Genomic DNA, 23,340 nt, shown 5'->3' on the forward strand with positions numbered 1-23,340 from the left:
CAAAAGTCTTTTTCAATAGTGTTGATAGTTTCTCCCAATAGATATGCTTTCATTTTTTTGTATTTTGTCCAGTTCTGTCTTACGTGTTTTTTTTTTTTCAATGTTCATTGATTAGTTTTGATAACCAGGAAGGTCCATAAAAGTATCACTTGGTTTTTCTTATTTGGGGAAATTCTCTTTTGTCATTTTTGGGAAAGTGAGCATTTCTCGCGATTGGCTTGGTATTTTTTCTGATTTGTCACTTTGCCATTTTTGCTATTGTCTTGCTAATTACGTTAGCCTTTAGGTAGGTCCATTAAGTATGTAGCCTGTTTGTATTATTTGAATTCAAAATTATTTTCAACAACATGTCTTCGTTTAAAAAAACCCCTTCAGATAAAACCCAATTTTGGTTGGCAATAACGTAAAATTTGTATTTTAGTTTTACTTTTTGAAATTTGTATAGAAAATCTTTAGGTTTTAACACTCGTATTTCATTACAGGTAAACATCACAAAAGTGACGCAGAACTTTGGAGCTCAAACGTTAAACGATGCTGTTGAACTGCTCAGCATGCTTGGCGAATCATCCAATCAGAAATTGCACAATACTTCATCTTCCAATCAAAATGTAGCATTTTCAACATCAGCCAATCAGTGTTCTTCGTCCTCTCAAGCATCCAATGAACGATCGACTGCATCCTCGATTCCAGCCAATCAAAATGCAAATCTTGCATCAGTAGCCAATCAAAAAAGAGCCGAGGTTCAAGCAACCAATCAGATGGACGTTGATCCCCCTCCGCCAAAAAGAAACCTTTTTATCAAACCATTTTTACTATCAGATGGAATTACAGACGATTTAAAAGTTTTGGTTGAGGAAACCAATTGTCAAAGTGCCGCAGATTATTTGATGTTAACTATACATGCGATAGTTTCAGAAACTTCACTTTGCATAAAGGTTTGTGGAACAGGAAATATTCTTTCTTAAATCTCTCAGAATTTTCTTTTAACCCACGAAATCAAATTTTCGAATGAAATTCCAGAGTTTTAGAACCAAAAGTTTCATTTTTATTTATGAATGTAGATGTCATTAAATAATTTCACTGCTTCAACTATCATATCACGCTTTCGGTTGGTTAAGCACTCGATTGATGAATAAAAGCATCATATCAACAAGATAAATATACCGGGTGACCCACGAAAAAGTTCAGACGTTTCCCGACGTCTTGAGGCCGAACAAATGTCCCAAAGTGCTTGGAGTTTTGATATTTAGAAAGTAGATATCCTAACTTAAAATTTGAGCTATCACTTTTTAAATTTGACCAATTCGTTCTCTGCTTATGAGCTTTTAAAGTCAAAATTCACTTTACGGAAAGTGTAAAAAAGGGGTATCAAATTTCGTATTTTTAAACGTTTTTGATATACAGTTTTTGAAAAAAATCGATGAAAGCGCCAATTTTTATAAAAACTAGTCTTGTTTTAAACAAAAATTACTTTCAAAGGTGTTTTTATTAATTATTAATGTCATAAAACTCGTTAAATAAGTCAATTTGTAAGTGATTTTCTAATTGATTGCATGAGTTTAATACCTCTTTTTTACGTGTTTTTTACACTTTTCGAAAAGTGAATTTTGACTTTAAAGGCTTATAAGTAGAGAACAAGTCGGTGAAATTAAAAAAGTGATGGCTCAAATTTTAAGTTAGGATATCTACTTTCTAAATATCAAAACTCCAAGCACTTTGGGACATTTGTTTGGCCTCAAGACGTCGGGAAACGTCTGAACTTTTTCGTGGGTCATCCGGTAGATGTCGAAATTCTAGTGGTAGACTTGTTTCTTCGGGTAAAATAAAACCTGCATGCCAGGATGTTATTTATCTTTGCAATCTTAATTTACTTTTAAGAAAATCAGTAAAAATTGATATGGTTATTTTTCAGGACTAAATGTCCTTTTCTGCTTAGGTTAAAGAAAAAACTTCTCCCGCATCTTTTTAGATCTCGTAATTATATTTGTATTCACATCAACTTCACTTGAAACGCTCTTGAAAAAACTTTAAAAGATTGTCGAAAATATTTTTTAATCAAATGTTCATTCCCAATTATGAAAATCTTGCCGTTTTTCGACGTCCGGATGGGCTTTCGGTAGTGATTTCATAGATAAACTTAAATAGATTTAATATTTTTAGATGATATAAATTCTATGTTTGATTTGCCTTTTTTGAATCACTTTGAAATATTGGCTTGTTAAGTTCAATTTATCACCATGCACCTTTAGTAAGAGAGTACAGATTATTATTATGGCCATATCAAAGGGAAAATTACTACGATATATGAATTCTCTTATCTGCAGAAAGAAAATTGTGTCCCTCATTCTCCCCACCTTTTAATTCTCGTGACATACCAACCTCACGAATCTCACTTTTAAAATCCAATTAATGAAAATCAAAGGATTTTTTAGATTCCAACGCCCATTGATTTTACAGAGTAATTAGCATTAGAAACTTTCTGAAAAATAATTCCTTTACTAGCTCTCACAAAATTCTTTTGAAATTCATTTAAAATCCAATTACAAAGATTTTTTTAGATTCCAACATTCTTACTTGAAAACGCCCTTTTATTTTAAAGATTAATCAGCATAAAATTTCTTTCTGAAGGATAATTCCTACTTACTAGCTCTCTCACAAAATTCTTTTGAAATGATAAGACCTTTGGGAGGGTTGATAAAAGTACTCGTCATCTAAATACTCGGGACAAGATGGAGTTTTTACAAGCTCTTATTTGATTTGGTTGGTCGTTAAGATGTAATAAAAGAATCTTATTACTTTTTCTAAAGAACGCGTCATCTCTATCACTTTAAATGACCAATTAGTGAAGTATCTTGTAAAAACTCCAAGGCATCTTAAATACTCTGACCCAGACACTTAGTTACACTCTCATAAACCAATTTGAGATAATAAAGTATTAATTACAGTTTTCATGAACTTAAAATTAAAAAATTAAAATTAATTACAGGTTGCTTACCCTGCCCAGAGATTTCCTTTAGCCTTTTACTGCTTTAAAACTTAACTACAAATTCCTTTAAAATGATGTGATTTTAAAAATAATTGAGTTGATTTTGTTACTTTAATTCCAACGGTGCTTTTGTGCTTTTGATTCGAACGGTGGATGAAGGGCCAGCGTTAAGGGGACCCGTGAAAAAGACCAAAATTTCACATTTCAAATGCAAATTCGCTAACTTTTCACCCTTTTTTCTCGATATAATGAGGTCTGTTAGCATATGATAACATAAGAAAACTTTAAATAGTGAGAAAAGCATCAAATTTAGCGCAGTCAGATAACCCTGGTGTAAAACCTAAAGCAAAAGAAAAAGGTGTACGATGGATTAAATTTTGTTGAACGTTTTAAGCCTTTATATGTCGTTTGGACCCAACCATCAGAAGGAACATCGAATTTTAAAATTTTGAAATTTCGAGGCAAGTTAAAATTTTGGCAAGGGGCCACCGTAGAAAGGGACGATAATAGTTAGTTACTTCACTGTTTTCACTTTCACAAATTTGTCTACAGAGCATTTTTAACTCTTTTGCCCTTAATTTGTTTTGAATACAGCTATTGCAGACTCGGATTTGGTCTTATATTCTAATGGTATGTTGTCATTTTCAAGCATCAAATTTTTTTATTTGCTCTTGTTAGCCAAAGAGTATACTCAATTTCGTCAATTTGAATGATTTCAGAAATCATCTTGCGCCACTGAAGAAGACAAACATCCAAAATCACGCTTACCTGAACATTGGCGTATTCCTGATGCAGGCTTTTATCGCATCAATTACATCCACCCAGCTATGAATGAAAGATGTTTTGGCATTACTAGTACCGTCACTGGAAACTCAATAGTGGTCACAGGTGAGGAATATGTTATTTTCTAATATCGTAACACATCAACAATTTTGTGAGAGCGACTGGGTTCTAATGTTTATGCTTACGATTGACGTTCTCTTTTGATATGGTTGTTTTTTGAAACCTAAGAACAAATTAGGTTCAATCCCAGCGTCGGATTTCAGAATAAATAATGTTAAAATAATACGTACACGTTTTTTAAATAAGAACAAACTATAAAATGAGAACATAAAGCTTCCATGGCCAAAATATTAGAACATGTTAAGAACATTTTTAGGCTTGAAACTCAAAAAGTTAGAAACATCCGAAGGCTTCACACATTTTGGATGTTCTTATAAAAATGTGTACCACCGAAGCCTCTTTTAATGAATAATTGGTTAGGCATATAGAGATCATTTTAAAAATTTTTGACCCAAAGAATCACGAAAACACAAGAGCGGCCCAGCCTCAATGAAAGATTACTGGCTCTTATAAAAAACTGCGTATCTCAACAATGATGGACATCCGTCTCCTTTGTCTTTTTAAAGATAACACAGCTAGCTTCGTTGCCGCCTCGTTAAAAGCATAAAATGAAACAATAGATTTTGATGATATACCACTTTGGAATACCTTGCTAACAACGTCAAAACTTCGAAAAAATTCTCTGTTGTTCTAACTCTTCTCAAGTCTTTTATCTATATCATAACAAAGATAACAGAGGCAAAATTATCGTCAGCTTGTCAAAACTCTGACTAATATTTCTAAATTTTGACTTAAAAGTGTCTAATAATTTTAGAGTGTCACATTCTAATTTCGATATTCTTATTACAAAGGCTCTCAACTTTGGCAAGCTATTTTTTTCAAGTCATGAAAAAAATTCTTGGAGTGACAAAAGGGATTCAAAAGTATACACGTAGTTGAAATTCTCCATTTCAGAGTTGAAAATGTTGATAAAAAATGTATTACTAACTTGTAAAAAAAATCTAAAATAATTAAGCTTTATCAATCTTTTTACCTAAATAATTCAAAGAAATAAAATTATGACGGAATATTGTCGGATTTTCCATACCAATTTTGAAATACAGACGGCAACGAAGCTCGCTTCAAAGAGGCAATAAAAGATAGATGTACAGTCGTTTAAATGTTCATGATGAAATCTAGCTACTCCAGGTCAATAATAAGTTTTTTTGCGATTTCACTTTATTTAATAGAGAGTGCACTAATTTGATTAATTGCTTCATCTAATAATAGAATTAATAGACGTATTTCCTCATTGAAGCTGTTATTATGAAATTATAATGTTTTTCAAAAATAATTGTGGTCAAAATGCTCCCTCAAATTATGTGCAAAATTTCATTGATGAAGCATAATATCCAAGCAACTTAGGTCATAACAAACTTTGTATTGCACCACTAGGTAGGTCATATTTGTTTTTTTCCATGCTATAAAAATGGAGGGATGAAGCAACTTCGTTTTGGAAACAATGTGTATACTGAAATTGGTTTTTCAATCAGAAATGTATCCTATCTTTGTTGAGCTGAAAGCTTTGAAGTTAAAACTGTGCAATTTTAATTGATGTATTTACGTTTTGTTAAGATAGAGTTCTCAAAGTAATGACTAAGGGCAGATTTGACACTTTGTCTATTGATTTTTATCTGTGTCAAATTTTTCAAAATCAAAATTTTTCCGCATTGAATTGGTAAAAAACCTTTGTAATTCTAATGTTTTTGTAAAAATATTCAGATCTTTACAATGTAAATTCAATTGAATTGATACTTTTAATATCAGTTCAAGTATCAGTATTTTTTTTACGTTGAGTTGTTTTTGGCCAAAGAGAGCAGTCTTATCAAGAACTTTATCCGAATTAAAAATAACTTTATTTCTTAAACTTGAGGCTGTAAAGTTTTTCATTCTTTCTTTTGGATGGAATGACATTGATTTTCGGTTGTTATTTTATCTCTTTGAAAATTGAAAAAAAATTCCTGTTACAATTGTGTATAGATTAGTATTCAATCACAGAAATGCCTTTTGACATTTCGTTCATAAGAATAAATTTGAAATTCGAAAAATGTTTGTTGCTTAGAATTAACATATCAGGCTAGATTTTTATTTATTTATGCGTGTATATCTTTGAAGATGTAACGGCTGGTTTAAACAAAATTAAGAAAATATTAATTGAAAATAAACTTTGTGTGGTACATCACATGCCACTTTCCATAATCTTTTTCTAACTGCAGAAATTGCAACAAATAAGATGGTATAGATAATTGTGACTATTCTTTTTGAAAACTAGTACAGAAAAAATTCCGGTTTGTACAAACACATGTACACGTAAGCAATAATTACAGGCTAATAAGTAACTATCCCAAGCTAGTCTGACAAAATTAGCTATGAAGTTGTATTGCGATTGGATGATATTCAAATTTCACATTGAAGAACAAACATTAAGAAATGAAATTTCGAAAAAAAGAGTTTCATCATCGACATATGCAAAATTGTTTGATTTTATTGCATAGTAGCCATAGCAAAGGCTTTGGGAAAACGTATGTAACTTTTTTTTTTAACAATGAAATTACGTACAAGGTTTTCAGTGCAGTTTCAGTGTCATTAAAGTATTTTACTTTGGCAATGAAAAGCTATTGGCAACTCATTCTTAAACGTCAGGGCTTGTTTGGGTGGGGTGATCGGTATTTTTGAAACTGAACAACATTGTCGCTTTTTGATACTACATATATTTTTATGGATTAAAAAGAGGGTTAAATATGGCGATCCAGGCTAAGCACTGATAGACAAAAACTTGAAATATGGGTGTGGTGGCGATGGAAACTTAAAGATTGTATTTAGTATTGGTTTCAGACTCTTGTGGCATTGTTGGCCCAGCGCTAGCAAATGGGCCTTTCAAGAGGAACTTTCCGTCTGTCCTGTCTGTCCGCAGTCCGTGCCGTGTTCTGTTTTTCTGTCCTCTCTCATTCCTGTCCGTGCCTGGTTGCTTTTCTTGTGCGATTCAATCGGGGGCATTCGCATAAAATTTAATCGATTTGCTCGGGTCGTCTAAGGCTGCATGATGTAAAGAATATTCCGAATCGAATCCAAGATGGCGCCTGAGATCCACGTTTTGGTTGTCGGTCAATGTTTTGATTTCTTTATGGATCTTGAGACTTATAAAGGAAAGTTTACTGTTTCAAATGTTTTTCAATTAGTTAAGTGTAGCTCTGACTTGCACCCACAGAAGTGGATGCTCATACTTATTGACCTAAAAGCTTTAAAAGACTATTTTGAAAGTTGTATTTTTTACACTGATTTTGCTTGATTTTTTCATCGATGTTTTCTCATTATTGTTCAAAATGAAGGTTCAAACACCAACCAGATTATTACAGGTATGTTCTCTTATGTAATGTTTACTACTCTCTTGCTATCTCCTTGATGATTAAGAGGAATCAGGCATTTTATCAGAATAATTTTAATTAACTTAACGTGTGCGAAATGTTTTCAGGCTTTTTATTCGACAAAAAAATTTATTCAAACAGCAAGAGGTTGACTAGATTAGCCTTTATTTGTATTGTTGGGTATTTTGATACTTTCCCGCGACGTTTATGTTCAAATTTTAAATTTGTTGAGCTTTTTTAAAGGAGTCTCGATCATGCTCAGTTTTTTTTTAGTTTATACCAGACATAATTAATAATCAAACTTTTCAAAGGTTGCTGCACTAAAATTGTGAGTATTCGATTAAGTTCGACAAACTTTGAAAACAGGAAATGTTCAACAAATTCGACCAAAACTCTGTTCAACAAAGTTTGACAACAAGAAATGTTTGACAAATTCGACAATAATTCCATTCAACAAAGTTCGACAGTTGAAAACAAAACCAATTCTTTCAACGGTCACGAGAGAAAACGCAAGTTCAGATTTATTATTTTAGTAAGTGAGGACAGCGATAAATTTGAATTTTCCACTGTAAATTTTTTGTTCAATATACCGTGAAGTCTGGTAACTTGCATCAGTGGAGGCTAACATGCATAACCCTCCAATGAATGACCTGTCTGGTCCTTAAAATACAAAGTTAAATCAAAACTAAAATGGTAGAGTAGAGCTGCGAGCGAAGCTGTGTAGTGCATTTGTTTTTAAATTTTGCTGCTTTAATTGGTCAGTCATTTGAGGGCTATGCATGTTAGCCTCCACTGATGCAAGTTACCCGATCTCATGGTAAGGGTAGGCGTTTGTAATTTCAAATTTTTGCAGCGGCTTGGTAGCACATGCCGGGCTCAGAATCACTGACAAATAACTTTGGTGGTTCAAACCGGGCTCAAATCTACTGTTTTGAAAAAGTTGTCGCAAGGCATTTTGAGCATTCTCCATGTTGCAGCTTGTATCTGGGTTTTGTCTGATTTTGCAATTTTCTTTTGCCTGTTTCTCCTGGTAAAATTTACCTAAAAAACTCAAATTTTGTACACAATTTCAGAATATCATAATGATTAAAAAAATATAAAATATAAGGACATTTCAGTACATTTATCTATGAAAATTAAGCCATTTCAGTCCAAAACGGTTGAAAGGGCTTATCGTCGCCACCCTGCCAGGCACCATCTTGAAATAGCCTCAGTTTGGGAAAAACACTTACTGAATTATGATCTGCATCTGAAAGTGAGTTACTGTACAAAATTTCAGCCAATAACTCTAAATTGTTCAGTTCTTATGGACATTTTTATATACAAATTTTGCATTTTTTGGGTGCTGCTGAGGCTGCAGCCGCTCTGGTTGCAGTTTCTTTTTAATTTTACTTTTTATCATTTGTTTTTGCTCCCTTTAGAGCTTTAACACATGTTTGTTAAAGATTTTTCAAAAGTTTTATATTTACATAATCAGACACATGTTTCATATCAGTTGTGCTAATATCATGTGCTAATATAAACAAAAAATGTTTTTCTCTTCCTCTTTCTGACCAATCTTGCTCCACATTCGTGCCAATTCAATATAAAAAAGCTTGTAAATTAAAATTGATGAGTAAGCAAACGATTTCACTCTTATTTAGAAACAAAACTTTTAATGCTGGGCCTTCATGCCCTTGGGCTTCTTGTTTCTTTTTATGGTGTTTCGATATTGCATTGGAAATGGATGTTTCAATAAGTGATTTGATGAATCATGCAATCTGCAGTATTGTTGTTTTTGTTGATATTTTCACTGGAATTGATATGGTATGAATCACATTTTTGACTGTAGATACAGCTTGAGCATGTTTTTGTCTCGGTAATACATGGTTTCGTTTTATCCCCCCCTAATGTTTATATAATATGAGCTGGCATCGTTCCAAAATAATTGATTTTTATGCCAGCAAATGTCACTATTAGATTAAGGTTACACGTTACACTGAGTTTCTGTTCTTCCCCATCAAACTTACTTTTTTATAACTAATAAGAATTCATCATTTTTAGGGGAAGACGAACGCTATGTCTTTGTGGGTGTTCTGTTTTTCCCTACTTTGCCATGCCATGCTATGGCAAAAAAAATGTTTTTGTTATTGATTTAATGCGAGTCATGTCATTACGTTTCACTATACCCTATAAAATTCAACCTGAGTTTCTATCATTTTATGACAAAAAAATATATTAATTTTACTAATGTTTTACCCAAAACAGATTTAGCTCTTATTATTAAACCCAATCTAAAATTATAATGCAAAGTAGGTCGAGTACTCCTTCAGTTAGTGAAAATATTTTATAATTTTTTTCAATTCAAATGTTTCATCTTAAATTTTGAATCTTTGAAAAAGATTCTTCACCTTATAATACAGTATGCAACGAACACTGAAACGCCATATACAATCTTGTTCAAATTCTCCCATCCATAAAAAATTTCTTAAATCGGATTGCTTTTTGTGTAGAATTGGTCACAAATTCAGAATTCCCAGCTATAAAAAGTAGACACTTTTCATCCTGTTGGCATGGCATACAGTATTGAATTTAGTTTTCTCCTATACCTGAGTATAGTTTGGTAATAAGTTGATTTTGGAATTGTATGACATCTTTTGAGAACAAGAGGTGACCATAAATTATCTTGGTTTTTTTCATTTTCAAGGTACTGTTGATATCGATGATTCAAAGTCATACCAAGTCAAATTGAAAATAGACGACTTTGTGAAGAAATCCAACCTCGATTCAAGTAAGTGAATTTTTTCCTTCGAATTTTTTATGCTCATCCTTTTCGCTCAAAAAAATGCTTTTAAGTTAAAGATGCGCATAATTAAAGGCTAGTTATTTTAATGTTGGAGTTGATTGGTGAATAATAACGTCTGCAAAACGAAAGGCCTATTCTAAAGGTTTTATTTTGATTGAAAGGTCTGATGATGCTGATGTAGTAAAAACAAGTGCGACAGGATTAGAAAAAGGTTTTGAAAAATGAAAATACATTGTATAAAAAAACATTCCTTAAACAAAGGGACTTTTACTGATACTCTTTCGAATGTTTTTATGTTTATAATAAATAGAACGTTTTCTATCTTATAATCAAAACATTCGATTGTAAATTTGCTCGAAATCAACTTTGCTATTTTTTTGTTTACAAAAGCATTAGAATCTTTTACTGATACTCTTTCGAATGCTTTTATGTTTATAATAAATAGAACGTTGTCTATCTTATAATCAAAACATTCGATTGTAAATTTGCTCGAAATCAACTTTGCTATTTTTTTGTTTACAAAAGCATTAGAATCTTTTACTGATACTCTTTCGAATGTTTTTATGTTTATAATAAATAGAACGTTTTCTATCTTATAATCAAAACATTCGATTGTAAATTTGCTCGAAATGAACTTTGCTATTTTTTTGTTTACAAAAGCATTAGAATGTGAGGTCACATCTCGAAACAACTTTCGATCTTTCACTTGTTTGCAGAATATCGTTGCGTAAAAAAGTAGCTTTAATTTATCTGACTCGACATGAAGACACTGCCTAAAATAAGCTCATTTTATTCCCATAGAAAATCTTTAAGTTAGAGTTTGAAAGCTTTGAAAAAAAGGGAAAATTTTATAAAAAACATATGACTATATAGATTAATTACAACTTCCATTATTTTCATCGATAGAGGATTTTGTAACTAGTGGAATTTATAGTAAGGGTATGGCTTATCTTTTTTCCTCCTTAAAATTAAATAAAATTCAAAAATTTATTTAACATAAAGAAATGCTGTCTATAAATCTATCATAATATGTATTCACATTTACAGATGATGGTTGTTGATACCAAAACATCTAGAAAATAAAATCTAATTATTTTTTCACTACTGAAATTGAATTCAAATAAAATTGTTCCTGTGTTTGTACAAATTTATAGTGAAAATTTTCAGATCCATCTATCTATTTGAATAAAAATGGTTCAAAATTCATTACTGAAAATATGAAACATTTCTTTCTAATTCATCAAGGCTGAATTAAAAGTTTCTTTTTGCCTCTTATATCCACCCTTGCTCGTGCATGCATTACTCTCGATGATGTACCATTATCCGATTGCTTTGTGACAATAGTTGGTTTCAATGGTGGTACACGACAATCTTTAGATGGCGGACAGCACATGCTTGGTCTAAATTTCGGACACTCGCAATTGCAATTGCAAAAGTTCTTACAAACGTAACCTTGTGGGCATTGAGGGTGACCTTTCTCTGGGTAGCGACATGGTGGACGGATTGATGACGTCACCTGGCGGAAAATAATTGAAAAATTTCATTGATTAGTAGGTTTGGGTATACAATAAAATTATTTTCACTGAACTCGATTTAACTCAACTTTTCCTTATAGAACATACCGTGTTGCTTTGAATATTTTTATTTTTTTTATTTTATTCGATTGGGTGGGGGTGTTTAAAAGAAGGGGGCGGTTATCCTTAATAATACGATAATATCATAATAGTATCACAGCAAACCTTTAAAAACAATCTAGTTTTAAATAATTTCCAACGGGATTCTAAAGGTCGATATGGCTGTTACCAAGTGTATAACAGGGGTAGTGATCGCTGCTTCAATGGTTTTTAGCAGATATGGAAAGAAAATCAAGAATAGCAAGAAGTTCTACTTTTCTGCAATCTCTTATAAAACAGTATTTGAAAGCAATATTAATGCAAACAATTATTCCGGTTATTGGGCTCACCTTCAAATTTAAAACATAGATAATGGATACCATCAACATCACCTTTACCAAAGTTTCCATTGCTCGGAGTTTCCTGTAGTATAATCTCTTCTTTTAGTTCTTGTGCTTGCAAACAGCTTTGTTGTCCAATGATTTTAACCTTTAAATTTAAATTTTCCCAAAGGAAGAACTATCCAAGAAATGCTCTTAAATGTTATATGGGATTCGTTGATGAGTCAAAAATTCAATAGTGATGCAATGAGCAAGTGTCTAGCTGTAACTCCTACTCGAGTAATTGTTAATTCAAATCTGTGGTTGGCTGGTACAAAATCTTCCTCTATAATAATGTGCGTATACATGCCAGCAAACTTAAGAATTGTACAAATTTACCAACACTGATCAATTTGACCAATATCCAAGTTTGAGTTAAATGTTAGCTACTTTCATCATAGGTATGAATTAAAGTATGTTGAACCAATACTGCAAAAGTGCCGTACCATATAAAGTTACATCACTGATTTCAGAATCCTGTACCATCATATTTATATGCCCCACAAAAAAAGGGTGCGGGTGATATTTGTGTCCCAATCCATTGTCTGCCATAAGCGTGTACGCCATGATTTGATTACATCATTTAATAACCATGTTTACTTGGACCAGTTAAACACACAATCAGTCTTTTGATCCACCCCTAGAAACTATCTTGATCCTATGATGCGTCCCTCCCCCATTCTAAGATTTCTTCCACTTCCTCACTCCTTTATTGTTGTTGTTAATTATTGTTCTATGTCTCTTCTGTTCTGAATCATAGATTTTATCTTTTTTTGTTTATTTAACTTGTTTATGTTTTTTATTTCATTGTTTTCATCTGTTTTAAAGATTTTAATACTGGCTCTTAAACTTCTAGTACTTCTGCCTACCTTTTGAAACTTTTTTTAACTGGCAGCTAATTTTGTCTCTGACTCAATTGTCCAAAAGCTCTCTCCAGCATCGACAATGAAGGGTTAATTTGCTTGCTATTTGCCAAATATGGGTTAGGAAATTCTCCTCCTTACTGCTTAAAGTCTGAAACAAACATCACGTACATTGCAGTTTTGATGTCATCAAAATTCTTAACTTTTAATAAAACCATTCGTAACCTTTTTGATAAACCTCACCAGGGGCCCTTGTACTCAACAGATAGAAAAAGACGGCCTGCTCTAGCCCCACCCAAAAAATGCTTCCATTTTGAAAATTATAATCCGCCGAAGATCCGGATATGGGCAATTATCTAAGGATTTAAAAATAGTTTTTGTTGCATCTGTGCATGAAATAGTTTGATGATATAACTTGGACGGAATCTTTCCTTTGTCAAGTTTTTCTTCTTTTCAGAAGGAAAATATTAAGTTTTTTTTCTCATTTTAAGAACAAGTTGTAAAATAAGAACATGAGGTTCTGGGACCAAAACATTTAAGCACATTGGAAAAACTTTTTAGAATTTTTGTAGAAATTTTATAAAATACTTACAAAATTGAGAACCTTAATTACACCTAAAGTACAAAATGTTGAGAACGTCTTTTGGAAAAATACTTATGTTCTTATGAAAAAAATATGTATGAGAAAAAGGGATTCATCAGCATTGGAGGGCAGCCAATCTATTCTACTTTTAACATTTATTTATAATATTTAAAGATGATTATATACAAAGTGTTTCCAATGTGCTTAATTCTATATACTATAAGGCTTTTTCAGTATACAAAGATTTAAAAATAGACATGGTGGGAAAATCTATACATATAATTAAGTTAGATAAGTGCTAAATCAATTTTTTTACAATGATTTATGAGAGCAGCCACACCCTATTATTAGAAACCGAATATATCTGTGAGACTATTTAGCTTTACATCTCCATAATACAGTCATAAAAGATAATAACAACGCCTGAAAATATAAAATACCTAATGCATATAAAAACAATACTAGCTAGAGTGGTTCGGTTCTAACAAAATATAGCATCTAGCATGTATAAAATCAGAACAACTCTGAATTTCTAAAAGTCACAAAAATATATGATTTTGGATTAAATAAAACTTTTCAAAATTGGACTAGCAAACGCATTTCAGCTAATTTTGGATTAGCCTGTTAGACAAAAACCGCGAAAAACAAAAAAAAATTTGGTTTGTGGAAAGGCACTGGCTAACTTTGGATATCCTTTTGCAAATTTTTCGTATTTTTCACTGATATGTCGTACACCTTAAGATTTAAAGGATCGCTTAAATATCATCATCTCAGTTTTATGTATGTTCATGTTTTAAGTACTGGCTAGATCAGGGTAGCCCGGGGTCAACTAAAGGCTTTTTAATAGACTGGAGGACGCGATTAACTTTACAGGACTCAGCGTCGTCAAAAATCCTTAGAAAGCAAGGCTTAGCTAGAAGTAACCTCTAGTCTTAGTCCGGAAGGGCTTGTGAATAGACAATATGCAAAGTAATAAACCTTTCTTTAATATATGGAATAGACCTTATCCTAAGAGATCACAATGCCACCATAGAAAAAAAGGAGAAGAAGAAAATTGCATAACTGCATAGTTTGGGCATTTTTCATGGCATGTACTAAAGCGTCGAACAGCTTTGTCTTTTAAAAGTGTTAAAGCCAAAGGTAATACTTAACACGTGTCTCTGTTGCCTGATCCGGAAGGGCTTGTCAATAGCTCAATCGTATCACTATGCATCTAAAGTACCCCCTGTTAATCTGGAGATATACACATCCAAAGTTTATCATTTCGTTCTTTAATTGCGTTTAGTAAAGCGGATTTGTCTGCGAGAGAAACAGAAAAATATTTCAGAAACCGCTCCCATATTTCCCCTGGAATGTTTCGGTTGGCCTTGGTTTCTAAGCATGAGAATTTTTTTTTGAAATTTAAACTGATTTAAATCTAGTTCTATTGCAGTCAAATTCTTTCGTTTTATATCATCGATCCATTTACCTCAATTTCTTTTATCCTCCTCTGCAAGGAGGGATCTATACACACTAAACCCACGCACGTAATAGTGTCACATAGCTCTTTCCTTTAGCATCTTTTACTACAACTTCGCCATTATCTCTACTTATCTCTATATATTTTAGCCTCACATTTTCACTGATGATTGGTGCCTGAGCACCATGAAACTTAGATATTCTGTCAACTCTTTATTATATATTTTAGCCTCAATGGGCTCTTCCAGAAAAAAATTGTATATGGGGGGTGGAGGATATAACAATTTTCAGTGATTTACCCCCCGGACAAAGTGACTTTTGACCCCCCCCCCGGACAACGGGTTCCCCCCGGACAAACATCAGCTGACCCCCGGACAACCGAAATTACCCCCTGGACAAGGTAAATTTTGACGAATTTTTGCTACCCCCCGGACAATATATCCTCCACCCGGGGTGTACGAACATTTTCTGGAAGAGCCCAATTTATGAAATTAGATTTTGCAAATCCCAAATTATTACATAAAAACAAGCATACCGGGTGGTACAAAAAAGTTTTCTTAAATTTCAAATTTTGACGTAGAGCGCTCTAATCAGTCGAATTTACCATAGACTTTAGTTCCTTTGAGTCGTTTATTACCTTGTAATACAGTAATATCGGTGGTATATGATAATATGATTATTATTATGGGGTTATAATCTGTTTCAATTTGTCCTTTCCATAATATTATCCCATTTTCCGCTAGCTAAATAGTTCGTCTAGGATGCTAGACCAAATATACACCAATTATATGAAGCTTTCTAGGTTGACGAAAATTTTTCCCACTGTCCATGACAAGACATGTAAAGGCTGAAAAACTCGTTTAATTTAGTTTAAGTTTCTTATACCTGGTCGGTAGAAAATACTTCGACAATAGAGTGACGAAAAAATCGCTTGGTGACGAAAATGTAAACGATAAATTTTTTGCCGACGTTGTTTCTCTTGAAAAAAAGAATTGTCGGCAAGAAATATTTGTCAGTAAAAAGTTACCAAGCTAATGCGAACTGACGAAATTTTTCTCCCACCAATATTTTTGCCGACGAATTTTCTACTAAAGTCTGTTCACGATAAGTGTGCACTCTTTTTTCTTTTACCTATAGCTTTTGAAGGAAAACTTCAATTTTTATAAATTTGGTATCGGTGGAGAGATATTTGCGAGTGGAAAAATTTGAAATTAAAAAGTTTTGAAAAAAATTCTAAAAACGAAGATGAAAATAAAGAAGAAAAAAATGAAGATCTTGTAGAAAAATGCTATAACTTTCATTTTCGCTGGAGAAATTTTTTGATTATAGGAGGACATCACTGTGAAGAAATTTCACTAAAATATTTATTCAATATAAAGTTATGATACAAAGTTAATAAGTGATTGACCCCAAAAATCATCTTATAGTTTCAGAAAGATTCTCAATATGCTAAGAGACTCATTTTGAGACTGATCGTTCTGCTTTGACAACGACGATATACTATTGAAGATTAGAAAAAGTATACACCGTATTTTAATTATATTTTTTTTAAAGGAGGGGTAGAATGGTATTATATCAGGCAAAAATAAAAAATTTAGTGTTTCAAGAATGCGGGTGAAGGAAAAAAGCTCTCATGCGGCCGGCCGGAAAAATAATTAGTCATATTCTGCAGCCGGGTCAGAAAAATCTTTTTTTTCACCCGGCCGGTTTCCGAAAACACTGCATTTTTTTTTTCGCCGCATTTAAACTTTTTTATTACAGTGCAATTTTTATTTCTTTTGAAGGAAATTGTGATGCCATATACACGAACCTGTACAATTTGTCGACCCAAATCAAATATGAAGTCATCAATAAACTGTTAGATGAAGCGACGTCGAGTAAGCCCTTTTTATGTCTTATGGCCTACACGTTTTTTTATAAGAACAAACTATATAAGAACATTAGGCTTCAATGGCCAAAATCCTAAGAAAAAGTAAAGAACATTTTAAGGCTTTGCGTACTCTAGAAAACCGAATTTCATAGGAAAATTGACAAAAATACTGAAAAATGGTGAAAACAAGAGCATGTTAGGAACATTTTTAGGCTTAAAACTCAAAAAGTTAAGAACATCCCAAGGCTTCAAAAATTTTGGATGTTCTTATAAAAAAACGTGTGTATTGGAGTTTTGAAAAAGGACCCAAAAAGGAAAATATCAGAATAATATCATAAAGTAATCAATCAAACATAAAAGCCAAAGATTGTGTGAACTTTTTTTTTAATTGCTTAAACGAGATAAAAAGATTTTCAGATTTTCTTGCAACGATATTTCAATATTTATCAAGTTTCAACTGCTACATATTCTGATACCCTTTTAATTAGAATTTTGAGAAATCAGTACAATGGTCAGTCAACTCTCTCTAATTCGAACCTCTATTATTCAAATCACTCTGAAAATAGTGTAAAATGCTCTCTAATTCGAAGAAAAATCCTTTGGAGATCGAATTGGAGAAAGGCAGCTGTACTTTCGATGAGGTCCTTACTCTGAGATATCTTTTCATAAAGTTGCTTGTTTTTCGTTTAGTTTTTCAAACTATGAGCGTATGGATTGACTACGATTACTTTTTACCAGAATAATTACAAATTTAATTTGATGAATTAATTATGTTAATTGAAGTAATTAACCGATCAGACCAAATTAATTTGCGTTAATTAATTGTTCTTGATATATACAGGGTGTCCCTAATAAAAGTATCGAGTTTGAACATGCGATTAGAGTAGAAAGTTTTAAGTGTGTATTCACAAAATTGTATTTTAAGCTCTCCCTCTTTTTTCTTTGTCATTACGTAACAATAAAAACATACTCTGCCTGTTTACAAATGCAGCGAAATTACGATCATGAGAAAAACGCAACAATTAAAACATGTTTGTAAAGAATCGTATGTAAAACTATGAAAATAATAAAAATGGAATGTATGGAACAATAAAAATTTTTTATTAATTTTGATTTTTAAAGATACATTTATGCAACAGGGGAATAGTAAAAAGGGCTATTGATTAATTTATACGTTGTAACTACCTTTTGTAATGAGCCTATGTGATGGAGAACGTTCTTATATTTTAGCGATAACAGACACAAACTTTTTTACTCAATCGCATGTTCAAACTCGATACTTTTATTAGGGACACCCTGTACAGTGGCAAAAAGTGGAAGATTGACCAAACTGCATTGTTTAGGCTGTATCTTTCGGAAAAGGGTGTCCAACATATTCTAACTACTTGAAAAAACAAAATGAAGAAAAAAATATACAAGCCAAGTAACATATAAACAAAACATTATTGTCAAAGGTTAGATTTTTAATGGCAGGGTTAGTGAGGTGGCAACTTTCCCAAAACAAATACCTTATTGGCCAAAACTTACTCGGCCCTAAGTGACTAAATTTTGGCTTGGTGACTAAAATTAGGGCCGACTAATAATTAAGGCCGACTAATTTTTGGCCGATAAGGTATCTTTTTTGAGAGCGCCCGAAAGAGAAATGGGAGCTGAAGGACAGTACATTCATAGGTACTATTACAATGTCTTCTTACATTACATCACGGACCCAATAGCTGATTGGTTGTATAAGTCACGTAAAATCAGTCAATACGTCACTTTCAATGGTGCATATCATGAATTGGCGCCACATGAAAAGCAGTTTTTAGCTGTAATGGACAAAAAATATAGTCCAAAACTTCGGGCCTCTTTGTGCCATTGTTATGAATTTTTTCAAAGAGCTGAACAATTTTCATCTTACACAATTTTATCAAATATGAACATCCAAAATTTTTGATGCCTTCGGATGTTCTTAACGTTTTTAAGCCTAAGAATGTTCTTATTTTCACCATTTAAGAAATTCGGTCTTTTTCTTCTGCAAAGCCTTAACGTGTTCTTGGCCATCGAAGCCTTATGTTCTTATATAGTTTGTTCTTATAAAAACGTGAATTTGGCTTCGTTTGGCCTCAATTTGCAATTCAAAATATTTTCAATTTTTTTTTCGTGTTGAGTTGATAGTTATTATTCGTTTAAATGGACTTACGCTCTAATTGACACTTAATTGGTTTATCAAAATTTGGTAGTACATAGAAAGCTTCATTAAAACAAACAAATAACATAGCGCTATTCAATTTCTATTTTTTGTTTTGATGTTTTCGTTTGATTTTAATCTGTCCCCATGGGTTGAGATTGTAATTAAGGCAACGATACGCATTCAAGTCACGGGGTCTAGCGGCATAATACGAGTTTTTTTTCAGCAAGTACACGTTTTTTCATAACATCGAACTATAATTATATGGACATAAGGCTTTGATGGCAAAAATCTTAAGAACAAGTTAAGAAGATTTTAAGGCTTTGAGAACTCTAAAACACCCAATTTCTTAAGAAAATGCACACAAATGCACAGAAAATGGTGAACTTTAGAACATTTTAAGAACGTTTTTAGGCTTGAAACTCAGAAAGTTAAGAATATGCGAAGGCTTTAAAAATTTTAAATGTTCTTATAAAATAAGAATGTGTAGTTTGTTCTTCAAGAGAATTTTTCTTTATAATTTAAGTGTTACTATTATCTGATATTCCGATGGCGTATTGGCGGCCGCCCACGCTAAAGCTCTAAAGGAGCGGACCAATATACCATCGGAGACCTATAGTAGTCATCGTTTGATGTACCGCATCACAGTCGTGTCTAGCCGTCCTTACACTTTTTGCTTGACTATCGGTTGCACCCGACTGAATTTAGCATGAAAATCTCTGCTGCCTGAGAAGGCTTGAGAAATATTCAAACCTTCGATTGTTGGCTGTTTTTGGTTTATTTTGGTGGATTTATTGAAACTTGACAGTTTCATTACTCTTTCAGTATTATATTTAGTACCTAGTGTAATTTCTTAGTAAGTGCACCAAGTTAAAAATGCTTGACATTGCATGATTATTTCTTTGTTATTTATTTGTTTTTGGTGGTTGACTGGTTATATTTTCAAAGGTCAAATCAAGAAAGCATCAGGTATGTTTTTGTTAGTTTTACCAATAATTTTATGCTGGAATTTTAAACTGCTGCATTCCAATTTAGACCTTTAGAGCCTGTCGACCGCCCTCCATGCAGAGCAGCGGACCGCCCAACCCCAACCGACATCAACAAACTTGTTGATCATGACCTGTGTGTTGTTTATTTAGAAAGCCAGAATCCTCCTCACCAATAACAAAGTTGGAGGGAGGTTCTCATATATTGTATCAGTATCTTGGGGAAAAAGCTTTTATTTTTTGGTAATAGGACCATCTTTGCCTGTTTCGCCAAACTCTATTTTTAGAGGCTGACATGCATATTTCAGGTAGTGAAAGATCTAGTGCAGTGTATATTTCATTTGGTGTTGTGAGGCAAGCTTAGTGATTTTGGAAATAGCAAAAAGTTCACATATTGCTGTATAAAATTGGACTAGATTGAGGGAAATTTGGCTCATGGCCACTCTCTTCTAATTGTTTGTTCGTGACATTTGCTTGTTTACTTTTTTAGGCAGTAAAAGATCTTGAATAGGTGAAATTGTCATTCGATGTGAGGAGACAAACTTATTTATTCTAGTAGCAGCAAAGAATTCGCATTTTATTGCTATAAATTGAACTGTAATTGGGTTTGGATTTAGAGCCACTCTCAATAAATTTTTAGTTCCCGTCCTGCTTTGTTTACATTTTTCAGTTCGGAGCACTATTTAGAAATCGCACGGGAAATTTTTTTTGCCTGTGTACTCTTAGTTCGGGGCACTAGTAACTTTTTACCGTCCCCAGACTCTTTCTAAATTTTACGAACGCGGTCAGGAGAAATTCCGTAATCCAAAGGTTCCAGATGTTTATAATTTTCCCGACCTTCAGAGCTTTAGCGTGTCGGAAGAAAATTTCTACATCGAGTACCAGATAAGTGTTACTACAATCGGTGACGAAATACTTCGCACAAAAAGGAAATCCACCGGGGTGTTTTGAAACCACAATCGATTTGCAAGTGCTCTAAAGTAGGATCGAAGGGTAGAGTTTTAACTCTGAGTTTTAACGCTAGACTTAAGGACCTTAGGATCTAAGGTTCCAAAAGTTCAAAAATGGTCCAGTAGGGCTTGAAATATAGCCTAGAAACCAATAAATCTCTCCCAGATCGAAATAATCGTTGAAATCAAGTTGAAGGCCCGAAATTGACATTCTCGCTCGAACTTCAATTTTCGAAAAATGGTAAATTAGCTAAAAGTGCCAATATGGCACTGATTTTAGTGATGGGTCGAGGTTCGGGATAAAATATTTCGTTCCCATTGTTGGGAACACCACCTTATAGCATCGGTAAATGAATTCATTCTACAAAAACAACGTTCAAAAAAGTATAAAAAGAAGCATAACCCAAAAATAAACATTTCCTTGGATTTTTAAATAAAAAACAACAAGAAAATAGAGTCGATGTTGTAGGAATATTTCGACGATCTTTATGTATTCATTTTCAACCATATACTAAAAACATTTCAAATGCTACAATTTATTCTAAAAATCAGTACAGCAGGTAATAAAAATCGTAATTAAAAACATTAATGAGATTAAATAAAACTATGCACAAGGGAATGAAATAACAAAATTGATATAAAAGAATAACGGTTTAAAAGAAACAAAGAGAGTAATCAATTGTCAGGGGCCTATCCAAACAATTGTAGCTCTTTTGAAGCTTTTAAACCGTCATTAATTTTAGGCCGAAATTTCTTAATATAAAATGCCTCTAAAAAAGATAACAATTATCATTCATGTCTATTTTACAGTTATTCAATACTGCATTAATCATATGTTCTATCTTTGTGGTCGATCCCGTCGGAATTATCAAACAACCGAGTGAGAGCAAAAAAACAACGTTCCTTTTAAGCCTTTTAAGGGATGAAAGTTGATCCCAAAAAAATCCTTCTATTAAAGAGCCCCCCCCCAGCGGTTGGTGTGATGGCGTGATGGAAGGTTCTTCGTGGCGTGATGGCGTGAAATTTTGAAAAAAAAGGCGTGATGGCGTGAAAAAGAAGTGCCAGCGTGATCGTGAAATCGAGTTTTTTTAGGCGTGATTGCGTGAAATTTGCAGTTCAGCGTGATCGTGAAAATTATATTTATTACTTGAATCGTAATTCTCTGTCCATTTTAGCCAATTTAGAGGGTTTAAATTTCAAATTTTTCTTGGTCGGCCCCAACTATTGTGGGGCCTCCTATAGATCTCATTTTAATACATAAAAGAAACGGTGCAAACAGTTTTATTCGTCTGCCATTTATCATTGGTAATTTCCAATTATCTTTCGCACTTGCTAGCTACAAAGATTTATTATACACTGGATAAACGACGATCATTATATTTTCATTGTTTCAGAAAACAATTAATGTTCTAGCTTTGTCAGGATAACTGTCATGGCGGCTCGAAGGTGTCTGATTTTTTAAAATGTTTATCAGTCTTATTTTTAAAAAGTTCTCTAGCTCTTTCTTTTTGTACATTTGCAGAAAAAAAAGTTTGAAAGTAAGGCTAGCATTCCAAGCCTGGTACAATTGTGAAATCTAATGTGAGAAAAACATCATTAGACAAGAAATTCAGACAAAATGTTTATAGTGACATAAAATTTTCAATTGAAAATATCTTTCCAAGACTGTCCCCAGAAGAGCTGAAATTAACATACTTAAAATTTCAGTGTCTTGGCTCCTCTGTGGTATGAAAATCCTTTGGAGGCACGTGGTGGCAAGGTGGTTTTTTTGAGGTTGAAGTTTGAAAATTTCCGGTGTCAACATTAAATTTCTTATACACAACACGTCTTTTGCATCTTTCTCACATCTTGAAACGCCATAGCGACTTATTATTATCAATTAAGTGGAAGAATCTAACTCTCGCATGAAAGTTTTAAGTCTCTTTTGGGAATTGGATGAGTAATTTTTGATAAGAAATGCAATAAAAATGCTTAGAAAAATCATTTAATGAGGGAAGGAGAGTGAACAATAATATCATTACTGCGGACATAGCTAGTACACGAGAAATCGGCAAAAATCTGTTACTTGTATATCCAGTGTATAATAAATCCTTGCTAGCTAGTCTCCAAAATAAAGTCGAATGCTATAATGAGAGGGTCGAAAATTGAAAATTTCTCCCGTCGGCGCAAACCATGCTTCCTCCGTAACTAACATTTTCCTCTCTTTCTTAGATGCTTATTCTTAGATGCATCAAAGACATCAGGTCCCTTATTTCAGGAAAATATATATTTGTAGCAAAGCCTTAAACAGAAAAAAGCAACAGGTTTATTATGAACTGTAATTTTGAGCAGATTGGCAGATTGGCGTTGATTGGCATTTTTAAAGGAATTATTTTTCAAATAGAATTGAAATGGGTCCTAAAAGAGCACTTTTAACCCTTCAAAATTCAAAATTTTCTCCGTTGCCCAA

General features: G+C 32.9%; 1 protein-coding gene across 3 annotated transcripts in view; it reads left to right on the plus strand.

Moving 5' to 3' along the window:
• Nucleotides 1-23,340, plus strand: part of LOC136823416 (F-box only protein 7-like) — a 36,355-nt gene that overhangs the window by 4,609 nt on the left and 8,406 nt on the right. For all 3 annotated transcript variants that reach the window (XM_067079601.1, XM_067079602.1, XM_067079603.1), the window contains exons 3-6: nt 483-935; nt 3,706-3,874; nt 9,920-10,003; nt 16,700-16,792. In XM_067079601.1, the coding sequence (XP_066935702.1) occupies nt 483-935; nt 3,706-3,874; nt 9,920-10,003; nt 16,700-16,792 (799 nt within the window). The remainder of the gene's footprint in view (nt 1-482; nt 936-3,705; nt 3,875-9,919; nt 10,004-16,699; nt 16,793-23,340) is intronic.

This window comes from Clytia hemisphaerica, unplaced genomic scaffold (genome assembly GCF_902728285.1).
Source record: "Clytia hemisphaerica strain Z4C2 unplaced genomic scaffold, Clytia hemisphaerica genome assembly, whole genome shotgun sequence".
NCBI classification, from domain to species: Eukaryota; Metazoa; Cnidaria; class Hydrozoa; order Leptothecata; family Clytiidae; genus Clytia; species Clytia hemisphaerica.